A 12,612-nucleotide genomic window follows, 5' to 3' on the forward strand; every position below is an offset into this window, starting at 1 on the left:
TAAATAAGTGAAGAAAATCCCGATTCAAGTATTGAAACCGGAGATTGTGGTAACTTTAAGGCCCGAGAACAGCCACTGGAAGACGGCTGGACATAGAAAACTGATTTAGAGGCCTGAACAATGACTCACAACTCGCAGCAGCAGCAGCAGCAGCAGCATGTCGGTGTCTGCTGCCATTGTCAAGCCACAGGGTAAACCTTGACAAGCGTACCCAGCCATCACGATACTTTATTCCTAAAGTTGACGTAAATGTAAAATAGAGATATAAGATTTAAATCAGACTGAGGTTTTAATCTGGACGAGTGCATGAAGTGATGGATTTGATTTGAGTATGAAACGGTGGCATGTGACTCTAATGTTATCTATCTATCTATCTATCTATCTATCTATCTATCTATCTATCTATCTGCAGGCACTCCTTGATACGCAGAAGCAACTGCGTTCTCAGATCTCCAACTTTACCTTCAACCTGGGCTTCTCTGGGAAGTTCTACCACACAGGTATGTTCTGTTTACATGCTTTATGAATGACGCGTATCATGGTACGATATAAGGTTTTTGGATAGGTGGTTTTAGTGTCTAAATCTAAGCACACTGTGCAGAGTACATAGCAGGTTTATGTAAAACAACAGTCCCTTTTGACACTAAAACATAATTAATCTTAAAATCAATTGTGGGCCGAGGCATCTTCAGCTGTCAAGTGTAACAATGACATTCTTGCACTGGTATCACAGACAGTCCATCAAGTGAAAAATAAACAATCGTTCTCGTTTGTAATTTATATTTATAAGCCACCCACTGCGTCAGTAAGAGTTGCTTATTATTTTGTGGAAGTGTGAATAACACCGTTCTTTCTGCAAAGTACGCATAATGACGAATGTGCACTTCACATATTCACACGTTGACAGTTTGATGTAAAGCCATTATGGTTATAATGTAGATGTCTAGAAGCTATTTACACCTTGAATTAGAATTTACAAACAGAAACCATTAGTTTGCTGCGCAGAAGTCTTCCTGAGAATCATTTTCTTATAGTGTGCATCACCATCATCATTAAAAACAAAAAAATTACCTCATAAAACACGTATCTCTAAATCTAGGGTGAGTAATATTTATCCAGGCATATTTATGAGGTCAAGACATACGGCGGCGCATTCTCGGCTGTGTTGTGACTCCAAGGACAGATTTTATTGATTTTCTAGTTAAAGTGTGTAATTCTACTGTGGGAGAACAAAGGTGGAGGAGACACAGCAGAAGAAAAATGGAGACAGAACATGGTCGTAGTGTGAAGAAACCTGATGCAGATGAGAACACTTTATAACAGCCTGTTCATCGCCATGGTAATCGACCACCTTATTTTAGAAAATGTGACAATTATTTGTCCTATTGTCCTTGTGTGTTTTTTGTGCGTGCAGGCACAGTGGAGGAGGACGAGGGAGACGATCTTCTGCTGAAGTATGTTGATGAGTTCTGGTGGTTCCCCCACATGTGGAGCCACATGCAGCCTCACCTCTTCCACAACGAGTCCTCACTGCTGGAGCAGATGGTCCTCAACAAGGAGTTCGCTCTGGTGAGATAGATGCACCAGCACGAGCACATTTTTCTCCCAGCTGTTTATTTTGTTGCGGCGTTCTTCTTGTGTGTCCTTTTAATCATACTCATTCCCCGTGATTGTGTTTTCTTCAAGGACGTCTGTTGCTATAAGAAATTATTATCACAGACGCGATGTTGTCTGGCCAAAGCGCTGGATTTGTCTTAACCAACTTTTCTCAAAGGCTGGTATTGAATACTGCTTTTTTTTTTTTGCTTTTCAGTAGGAAACAAAACATACTGTACATACTGCAAAAAACATGTTTTTATGTTCACTTGAAAGGTCACACAAATCGCAGACAACATGGTTTCATGTCCTACTGTGTGTCTTACATTTAGGTTCTGTTTAAGCCACAGCTGCAGCTACAGCACATGGGAAACACTGACAGTGAATACACCAGCACCATACACCATCAGTTAGTAGTAAAAATCCTTCATTTAAAATCATAGATCAAGTAAAAATATTTGCATTAAAATATAGTGAAAGTATTTGAAAGAATTTATATATAACATCAGTATATTAATAATGCTGAAGCATCAGTTTGTAAGCAGCATTTAAAGGAGTCAAATAAATGTAGCGATAGTGTAGAAATATTAAGTACAACAAAAGTACATTTGTTCAGAAAATTACAACATCAATGTGTTTTGTGTGTTGTACCGACTGGTTGGTTAGTCGACTTTATTAATGTGATCATGTGACAATAATGACATAGACGTCTGGAATAAGACAGGTGAGGAGCCCAGTGGGTCGTTGCAGCAAACTAGCAGCGGTTCTTCAGGTGTGTGGACATACTTCAATAAAGATGAATCCTCTCGACAGCCATAAATTAACAACTTCACTAAACGCCCTGTGGTAACAGAGAGAAGGAGGCTGTGCATCAATAATAAAATGGTGAATTTAATTGTGAAAGTTTTTAGCTGCTGTACATGGAAAAGGCTCACAGCTACCATATCTTAACATGCTACTGACGGTGCCGATTTATAGGCTAAACATACCGTATCTGCATCGCACACTGTTTACAAGAGCATGTGTTTATGTTCATTGTTGTGTTCTATTAGTTTACGTTGTTGCATGTTTGCATGTTTTTCTGTCCTTGATGTCAGTGAATGCGTCATGCCATACGTGGAAGTTATTCTCGAGAGATTGCAGAGTGAGAGCCTCCTATTAGAAGTGTCAGACTGACTGTGTTTATGGTGTTGGCGTGGGCTATGGCCAGCAGTAGTTTGTCTTCAAGCTTCAATAAACTTGCACAAAAGCCTTGTAGCTTCCTTTGTGTGAGACGCTACAATGTGTTTCCAAATCAAAAATATAGATTTAATTGATGCAATGCATTATTTTCTGGTGTGTCTTTATGTGTGACTCGACTTTCACCACGTATTACTTGACTTTAAAAAATCGGAAGTTGTTCAACCCCTTGTATGTTCCTCTTAAATGTCACCCTGATTTAACAGTATGGTATGAAAAGGACCTCGCCAACAAAACTGACTGACAAAGAAAATGTAGCGTCTTTGTTGGGAGTGCTGCACTTATTTTGGCAGACACATCTGAGCCCTATTTAATGTCTGCTGGTGAATCTGAAGCTCACAAGGTTGAGTGCTTTTCTTGCTCTGCTTTGCTTTACTTTTCGGTGAGTTTCTGGTGGTGGTGTTGGTGGTGTGTGCGTGAGCGAAGATGATTTGTATTGGACTGTGGTGTGGCTCATGCAATACAGCGTTGGTGGCTGGTTCGCGCAGCTGAAGGTGAGCGCGAACATAAAGTGTGATCACTAGCCTCTGCTGTACACACACAAACAGATGCATACCCCACTCCCTCATGCCCTGACCGCTGATGCTTAGCTTTGACGCTGTGTGTAGGTGTGTGTCAGAGCAAAGGACAACACCATCAGTCTTCAGGATGCACCCAGCAACCATCCACCTTCACACACATACGCATGCTCACACTGACTATATTTTTTTTAATTTCCCACCCGAAGGCCAGCGCCATGACAAACACAACACAAACCACGTGCTTCCGCTACAAGGTCAGACTGTTGGGATCTGTGTGTTTACGTGCTACAAAGTCCTTTGTCTGGGAGTTGTAAATGTGCCATCATTTCTCTTTTTATGAATTTAGCCCTCATGTACGTGTCTGTGTTTATGCACCTCCTCCAGGAGCACAACATCCCAGTGGATATGGGCTACGCCGTGGCCCCTCACCACTCCGGCGTCTACCCGGTGCACCTGCAGCTTTACGAGGCTTGGAGACGAGTGTGGAACATTCGGGTCACCAGCACCGAAGAGTACCCCCACCTCAAACCTGCCCGTTACCGTAAAGGCTTCATCCACAACAACATCATGGTGAGGAGACAAAGCTGTTAATCACACACTGCATTAGCTTCAGCTCGCAAAAACGTGCTCATCCTCACGTACACCCATGAATGCATTGATTGTTTCTGAACAAACATGAAAATTGACGGACCTTTTCACATCTTCCTGCTGGATATTCATATCATTTTTGTTCGGCAACGTCTTTATGATTATTTAATATTTTCACTCAACGGTTTTGTTTTTTCCTGCTATTTTTGTCTTCTGTCGGGCCAGAGACGTGGACTATATATAAAAGATGTATGTTGCTCCCGGGTCTGAGAAGTGAAGTCAAGACAGAGGTGGCTTAAAGTGCAATAGTGGTGATGGTTGCTAGGCGCCGGCACCAAAAAAATCTCTGGCTGTAACAGGCTGTCAATAACAATTCCATAATTAAATTAATATTCACTTAGTGTCAATAACAATAAAAACTGTCTCAAGACGTTTTACAGAACACGGACCCTGTAACCCCTAGAGAAAGCTCTGAGGTGAAATCCTTGAGCAGAGCCCAGCTCGTGTGGGAAGAGCCATATGAGCTGCGTACTGGCTGGATAGAGAGATGGGAAAGGAGGGAGGTGGACAGAAGAGAGGCGAGATGAGGAGAAGAGAGTAGCAGAGCCAAGCAGATAAATTCATACAAACAGCTTTATAATGCATAAATGATAGCAACAAGAGCACATGATGCATGACATATGGGAGGCTGGTAATGATGGATATTATTGAAAGTATTCATCGTTGAACAGTTTAGATATCAGGTGTCAAAGAGAGGTATGCTCATGAGAGTTGGGACTTTCGTGAACGAAGCAGATTTATTGACCGGCTCCTTAAGGCAAATGAGGCTTAAGGCTTTCCTTTTTTCTTTCTTTTTTTTTCTGCTGTCTTTTTTATAACGCACGTTGTTGGTGTGGTGTTGAGTGCAGCAGTTCGATTCCACAAGATCAAGACGGGATCCACATGATCCTTCTCCCTTCTAAGAGCCATAAATCCCACGGCTAATGTCACGTCTGGTTCCAAAAATCCAATGTGTTTCTTGCTCATCTGCTGCTTTTCCAGCCTGATGCTGAGAGATGAAAAAAAAAAAAAAGCTTGGATAACATTATAAAAACATGTTCCAAGATCACAGGAGTGAAGTTTAGGGACTCGACCAGGCGTTGTGACCAACAAACGCAAAAAGAAAAAGCGACTAACATTTTGTGCTTGCCCGTGAATTTTGTTCATCTCTTAAATTGTATATAATCTTTTATCTTTAATTTTAGTTTAGTTATTTCAGTTTAGTTTTATCTATTTATTCTGTTTATTGACCATTGACTTCACTGTGTTCCTTGGCATTTTATTTTTTTTTATTCTACTGTTCTGAATTAATAAATCTGAATCAGAATCTGAGATGTTGTGACAGGCTCCTGATTCATGACTGTAGCATGGACCTCGAGGCCTCAATCAGGTATTGTCATTGCACAACGCAAAATAAAAGAAATGTTTCTTGAATTCGTCTGACTCAAGTTAAAACAATGAATTATGAATGTCTAGAGCAGCTAAATCAAACCGAGCTTTAAATGCGGAATGATTTTCTCTCGAGTGTGTTTGGTTACACTGTGTTGCTGCTCTTTTATCTCGCTTCGAAGAACTGTTTGACTGCCTTGTCTCTGTTTAAATAAGTGTTTGCTGAATAGTAAACTGTGTGCTGATTGTTTCTCGCGGTCTTAAACAGAAAATCAATGGTGCTGTGTGACGTGTGTAACCTCGCGGTGTGCGTTTGCGTGTATGTGATATGAATTCTTTGACCTTGTCTCACCACGGTGTGCTCATCTCTGCGTTAATTCAATATTTAACGGTTTCCCAGTGCGGCTGAAGGCGGGATTCCTTCTTTTTTTTTTCTGTGTGCATTTCTGTTGTATATGTGCATCAAAGCATATATAGATCTGGTGATGAGAGCAGTTTTACACATTCATGCACTAATGAATAATTCATCTGACACAGTTTGGGACAACAGTAGAATATTTGTCACCCATTTCATCTAAACAAGTCGTCTTTGTCCCTCCCCCTCTCCCTCCGTCTGTCTCTCTCCACCTTCTCTTCTTCATTCACTTGTCACTCAAGCTCTTTGTCAGAGTACGCAACTGTTCCCTTATTGACAAAAGAACCGATCACATCTGACACCGAAATTACCAGCCCATGTTGTTCTGCCATATTTGGATCTTGAGCAAACAATTTGTACAGACAGCTGTGTCAATTTTCTAATCAGTCCAAGAAGCCTGCTTTTATTTCTTGACATCTCGCCACAGCGTCATAAAAGACAGCCACTCTAATCGTACTTCCTCTCAAAACAATAACAAGCTCACTTTTTGACAGGCTATGATGTTTTATTGTGCATTATCAAAAGTGTGGAGGTCAGAGCAATCAGAAAATTCAACAAGTAAAAAAGTTACTGAAAAAACATTTCACAGTTTGATTGCATCACAAGAAACACAGAAAGCAGGAGACACAACAAAACCAGAGAAATAAATTTAAAAAAAAGTCAGTAAAAATTATCCCATGCTCATAATCATATGATTATGAATTTGAAAATATGATTTGTTCTCATTTGAAGGGGAGCGAGGGCACATGCTAATCAGATTCACGTCTTTGTCTGAGTTTTCAGCAAGTGGATGACAGGACTTGGAGCAGCGTCTTGATGATCGTAGTGTTTAAGTCAGACTGCAGACTGAGGGGAACACCAATCACTAGTGGTTAAAGACTCTCCAGAGACTGGCCTGCTCTGGTGTAAGATCGTCTAGATGCTGAGGAAAATGTTAGGATGAAATCACCGCTGGGAGGCTCAGCTGGACCCTAAGGTCTTGTGAATCCAAATTATCTGCCACTGCTGGTATCCTCAGAGGTATCCTTTAGGTGCTGTACTTTTGAAGGACTTGATACTGATGTATGAACTGGTTAAGAAGAAAATCCCGATATAAAATGTTTCATTCAGTTAAATACATACAGATCATTTTGGAAATGGGATTGTTTTTTATTGTTTAATTGTTTAATTATTGTCAATTTATTAGCAGTAATATATGTACTGCACTGCAAATAGTATACACTGATCAGGCATAGCATTATGACCACCTTCCTAATATTGTATAGATCTTCCTTGTGTCTCAAAAAACAGTTGTGACTCGTCAGAATATGGACATGGGTCTTCTGAGGGTGTCCTGTGGTGTCTGGTAACAGGATGATGTTAGTGGGGGTCTTTGGGTCCTGTGGGTTTTGGGGAGGGGCCTCTGTGGATCATCCCACAGATACTTGATCAGTTTGGGATCTAGTGAATTTGGAGGCCAGGTCAACACCTTGTTTTTCGTATTTTTTTTAGTTGTTCCTAAACTGTTTTTGTGTGTGTATTTTGGGGTGGGTATTGGCAAGGACTTCACAATACGATAAGTATCATGATAGTCATGATACGTTACATTATTGCAATATTATGATATTGTGAATATATTGCAATATTCACTGAGAAATTTTAAATGAACTTAAAATACAAGTTGTATATATGTATATACATATATACATACACATATTATACATAAGATGACAATAATAACTCATTGGACAAACTGAGTCAAAAAAACAAGTAATCCAAGTGGTCCATTTCCAGTTTTTTGCACATGTACAGAAAAAGTGGTGGTGGAGTTGCAGAAGTCGTTCACGATCAACCCAAAACATGACTTAAATTTCTTTTAAAATCGATATTAAGACTTTCGATCATAAGAAAAGGTATCGTGACATATTGCCATATCGATATTTTTTCCCTCCTCTTGTCTGTGCCTGTGTCAGGCTGCATCCTACCAGGGATGGCTGCTACCATCAAGGAGTATCATTACTATAGGGTGGGGGTGTCTGGTCTGGTCTAGGTGTTCTCGTGGTTCATGTCTAAATAATATCCACACTAATGCCACGTCTAAAGGTTTCCCAGCAGAACACTGTATTGTCACAAGATGGTGTCATTTACTTCTGATGTCAGTGGTTTTAATGTTGTGGCTTATTGGTTTATATCACCCTTTTACTCTTTGTACGTACTGCTTCATGCAGTACACGGGCAGCTGAGAAACACTAGGTAGTCACTAACCCTGACTGTCTTACTTGCATCCGTAGCAGTTCAAAGCACCACATTTTATTACTGTTGACAAGATTCTTGGCGCTGTATTTCTTACGTCAGAGACCAAGCAAAACGTGTTGTCATCATTGCAGTGTTTTGTCGGTAGCTCAGCGTTTGTGCGTAGGTTTGAGATTAAGAGTAGTCAGAAAAGCTTGCATAATGCAATATGTGACCAGATGTAGTGGGACATTTTGGTATTAGACTATCAATTGGGACGTTCTCTTTCTGGCACATCCAAGTTTGGACAGCCCTCATCTTGTCACAATCTTGTGACTTGCAGCTGATGAAGATCCTGCGATATAACTGCAAATTATACAACAGCTACTCGGAGGACCTTGGGGTGACACTGCTCTGTCAAATTCCATTTAATGAAAGAAAATGGAACCAGTGTAGGGAAATATTGAGAAAGACCATCTCTTGCTCCGAGACACTGCATGCTACACTGACTAAATAGCAAAGGGAGGCTAGGAAAAACAGAAAAGAAAATAAAGCCTAGGCTCAGGGAGGTGGAACATATTTCCGAGTAGTGTTGCGTGCGCATATAGGCACCTCGGTGCATGTCAAATTTAAATTTCAAATTACTTCACCGTAAACCAGCTGGTGAGCTTTAAGATTCGGATCATTCATCAACAGCCTCCTGACCTCTTGTAATGCTAACGTTGGGACATCACTCATGTCCCTCTCATTTTCTTTTCCTTTCACATTTTTCACTTCAAATTTTTCTCGCACTTTCTCTCTATTAATCTCTCCCTCCTCTGCCACTCACTCCATCTTTGTTTGTTCAGAGGAGGACAGGAAGTTGTCTCAAGGCTGTAAAATTGGTATTTGTGTGTCTCTGTCAGCAGATTGAGAGCCACCCACCGGACCCACAGTATCAGAACAAATCAGACTGAGATATGGGGCTGTGTAATGTGCCTGTGTGTGCCGCCACAAACATGCATACCGTGTGTGTGTGTGTGTGTGTGTGTGTGTGTGTGTGCACGCGCATGTGTATGTGTGTTTTAAAATGTACTATATCAGTTTGAGCTATAGCTCTGTGGATAATTGGTTTGGTGAAATAGTGCTGAGTGTCTGTGGCTCTGGTGGCCTTCTCTTTCACTGTCGTTTCATCTCTTTCTCCTCTTCTCTTCTCTCTATCTCTCGCTCTCTCGTTCTCTAGTGTGTGTGAATGCGAACGAGTCTGCAGTGTTTTATAGATAAACCGATATCTGTGCTTTCAGCCTTTACTCCCTATTTCACGGAGACAAGTGCTCCACAAGGAGTTCGCTATAAAGACCTTCTCTTCTCTTCTCTTCTCTTCTCTTCTCTTCTCTTCTCTTCTCTTCTCTTCTCTTCTCTTCTCTTCTCTTCTCTTCTCTTCTCTTCTCTTCTCTTCTCTTCTCTTCAGTCATTTAATGAACTAATGAAAAGATATTTAATTCACCAGCTGTTCAACACTTGAGTTAGTACCCCATTAGTCTTTCAAGATTGTTCACATCTTTTTGGCCTCGTCATTTTAATTATGTTTCATGTAAATATGAATTAATTAAGTTGACTAAGTTTGGCAGCTGCTACAGCATTAGCCGAGGTCAACCATAAACATGTGATCTTAGAGTTAAAACTAGAAACAGTTAATTTCCGTTGACTTCTTGGACCCGTTATTTGTCAGTCAGCTGGCAGAGTATAACATTGACTGGGCTTGGTGGTGTTTTTTTTTTTTTTGGAGATATTTGAGATCAATATATTAGATCAATGCCGCCTGCTTCAGTAGTCAAACAGGTGTAGGTGAGGAATGTGAACTGAGCAGCGCCCCATGATGATTTAACTGATCACCAATGCTTCAAGCTCACCTCATGGAAATAACGTCTGTGAAATTGTAAAGAAAAGAGATCCTGGCTATGCGACCCTTCAGGAGTCATGGCACAGGCACACTGGAGGCAATAATTGCCATTTCTGACACCATTATTAATTTGACTCTAATAAACCCTTTTCATTGCAAAGGTGCCATTATGTCTCATTACACATGGGATAAGAAGAAAGGGTATATAATACCCAAGTAGTGGAACTGGAGCGTTGTAATGGAACCAAGCTGTCATTCGTGTTATTTATTACACCTGCGTTTTGTTTTAATTATAACAAGTGAAAATGCCTGGTCCACGCTCTAGTATAATATGCGTGGGACCATCTGGAGACAGGTAATGTTTCCATATGCTCCAATGACATCAGAATGTCTCTTGACCCGCTCTGCTGTCTGCTCGTTGTGTTGCGAACCTCTGATGCAGACAGGTTTGTGCCTGGCTGTGCATTGCTTACATTTGTCATCTAATCTGTGGTTATTTTAAGCCACATTTGTACCTGGTTTGTTTGTACTTTGGGCTCGAGAGTAAACACTTTGAAGAACCACACGTACGGCCGGCCTTTTCCCTTTTGTACTCACAAATCATTGCGTCGGGGTGGTTTGATGCACTACTTAAGGGGGAACTCCATCAATTGTACACATCAAAGATTGTTTACGAGTCTCGCCCGTGTACCGCGGCGTGTGTGAAGAAAAGTGAAAGCACCTAGAGCCGTTTGTGGTTCCGCAGGGAGCCTGTGCAAAATTTTATAAATTGCCTCAAGTGATGACACTTGAACACTACAAGTTGGAAAATGAAAAGCACGGGCAAAGGCCGTCTCCAGAAAGAGCCACTAGCCTCAAGGCTGCATGACCTGCTGCTGCTAGCGTAAAGAAAAGAAATCTCAATCTAACCGTCTGCGGTCGGGCTGCATTTTAATACAGACAGAAGGTTTTGACAGCAGGTGTCTTATTGCTAGAAGTGTAGAATAAATAAAAAAGATAAATGTTCTGTGTGTGTTTCTGTGGATAAACATGAATTTAATAGAGTTTGCATTATTATCAATCATTTTTAGCCATGAATGCAATTTAGCCTCAGCGTTAGCAGTCGTCGCCTGTTCGGCTTGGAACTATTTGCTTATCTGCATCTTAACAACTTCCTGCTTTATTGTGTGTCCGTGTTTGTGTGTGTCCTTGTGTAGGTGCTGCCTCGCCAGACGTGCGGCCTGTTTACCCACACCATCTACTATAAGGAATACCCCGGAGGACCTAAAGAACTGGACAAAAGCATCCGGGGAGGAGAGCTGTTTCTCACCGTGCTGCTGAACCCCGTGAGTCAGAGAGAGAGCGCGTTCAGACGCACAAACCTGCACACGCAAACGAGAAACAGCTTATTTTGATTGTGGCACCTTAAAGAGGCACCAGCAGGATTTTTCTGCTCTCACTTTAAAAGGCAGCTTCCTCTCCGTCTTTGCCGTTCTCTCTCTCTCTCTCTCTCTCTCTCTCTCTTTTTTTTTTTTTTTGGCGGTGCGTGCCTGTCTCCTTTCCTGTCAGGGCCTGCTTCTCTGTGTGGAGCTGTGTTCATCTCCCCACTTTAAATTAGGTCTCACCACAGGAGGGTTGTTGTCACATACGTACTCTCAGGCACGCAAACACACACTCACTCCCCCCCATGCCCCCCTCGCTTACCCCCCACTGCGTGCATCAGCTCAACTCGATTCTGCTTTGAATTAAGGAGCAGAATTAGGTTTTGGTGGCAGTTTAAAATGCTCCTCCGCTCATAAGGGCACAGATATTCACAGGAATTGCCTCCAAACAACCCCCCCCCCCCCACACTCTCCCTTTTCTCCTCTTTTTCTCTGCCTCAAAAACGCACACATGCACCAGCACTCACAAAGATGCTCATAGACCAGCGGTTGGCTGTATTGAAGTGTCAGGTAGGGGAGTGCTGAACTAGAGGAGCTGTCAGAACTCACCCAACATCACAGAGTCAAGTGCAGCTTACTACAACATCCCAGTCTGGCTCTTTCTTCTGCCTCTGCACCGCTTTGTCTCTGATTTCCCTTTTTCTTTCTTTCTTTTTTTCTTTTCGTCTCCTTTTGTTTGACATCTTTCTTTCGTTAGTCTCTTTGGTTCATTCTGCTTTCTTAATGTCTCGTGTTTCTCTCCCGTGCTTCACTGTGCTATTTATTTAGATGTTTTTTTTCCCCCCACCCCCTTTTGTTCTGTGTTCTGTGATTCATCTCGTCTGATTCTTTTGAGCTCTGTCTTTTTGCTGTTTTAAAAGGATAATAATGCATGCGATGTGCACAGAACTGCTGGTGCCTGATTTAACAAAATGGGAATGAGTCTGTATCCAGTTCTACTTTAATTGCTCTGTATTGCTCCAGGTTAAAAAAAAAAAAAAAGAAGTGTTTCACATTTCTCCTGGCAGCAACAATGGTATTTTTCATAATAGAGAGAACAAGTTGGCTGGCATGGAGCAACAACAAAAAAAAAGGTACAGGGAGCATCATTTACCTCTTTCTCTGTAAGCGACACTGCTATTAGGGAGGCTGCTTGTTTTGTATTGTTGCAGGAAGTGAGCCAAAATCTATGAATACAAGGAGTCAGCAGGGAAATTGCACCAGAAAAAAAAAAGAGTCACCTGTGACTGGAAAAGTCCTTCTCGTAGCCGTTTCAGTGTGCCCTGTTGAATGAATAATGATAGGGAGCAATACTTGTGTGGCCTGCAGCAA

The 12,612-nt window shown here is 41.5% G+C and overlaps 1 protein-coding gene across 3 annotated transcripts in view; it reads left to right on the forward strand.

The window, feature by feature from the left end:
* The window catches only part of ndst3 (N-deacetylase/N-sulfotransferase (heparan glucosaminyl) 3), a 43,519-nt gene that overhangs the window by 12,808 nt on the left and 18,099 nt on the right, over nt 1-12,612 (forward strand). For all 3 annotated transcript variants that reach the window (XM_047578820.1, XM_047578821.1, XM_047578819.1), the window contains 4 exons: nt 413-500; nt 1,415-1,569; nt 3,741-3,926; nt 11,077-11,205. In XM_047578820.1, coding sequence (XP_047434776.1) covers nt 413-500; nt 1,415-1,569; nt 3,741-3,926; nt 11,077-11,205 — 558 coding nt within the window. The remainder of the gene's footprint in view (nt 1-412; nt 501-1,414; nt 1,570-3,740; nt 3,927-11,076; nt 11,206-12,612) is intronic.

This window comes from Mugil cephalus, chromosome 2 (genome assembly GCF_022458985.1).
Source record: "Mugil cephalus isolate CIBA_MC_2020 chromosome 2, CIBA_Mcephalus_1.1, whole genome shotgun sequence".
NCBI classification, from domain to species: Eukaryota; Metazoa; Chordata; class Actinopteri; order Mugiliformes; family Mugilidae; genus Mugil; species Mugil cephalus.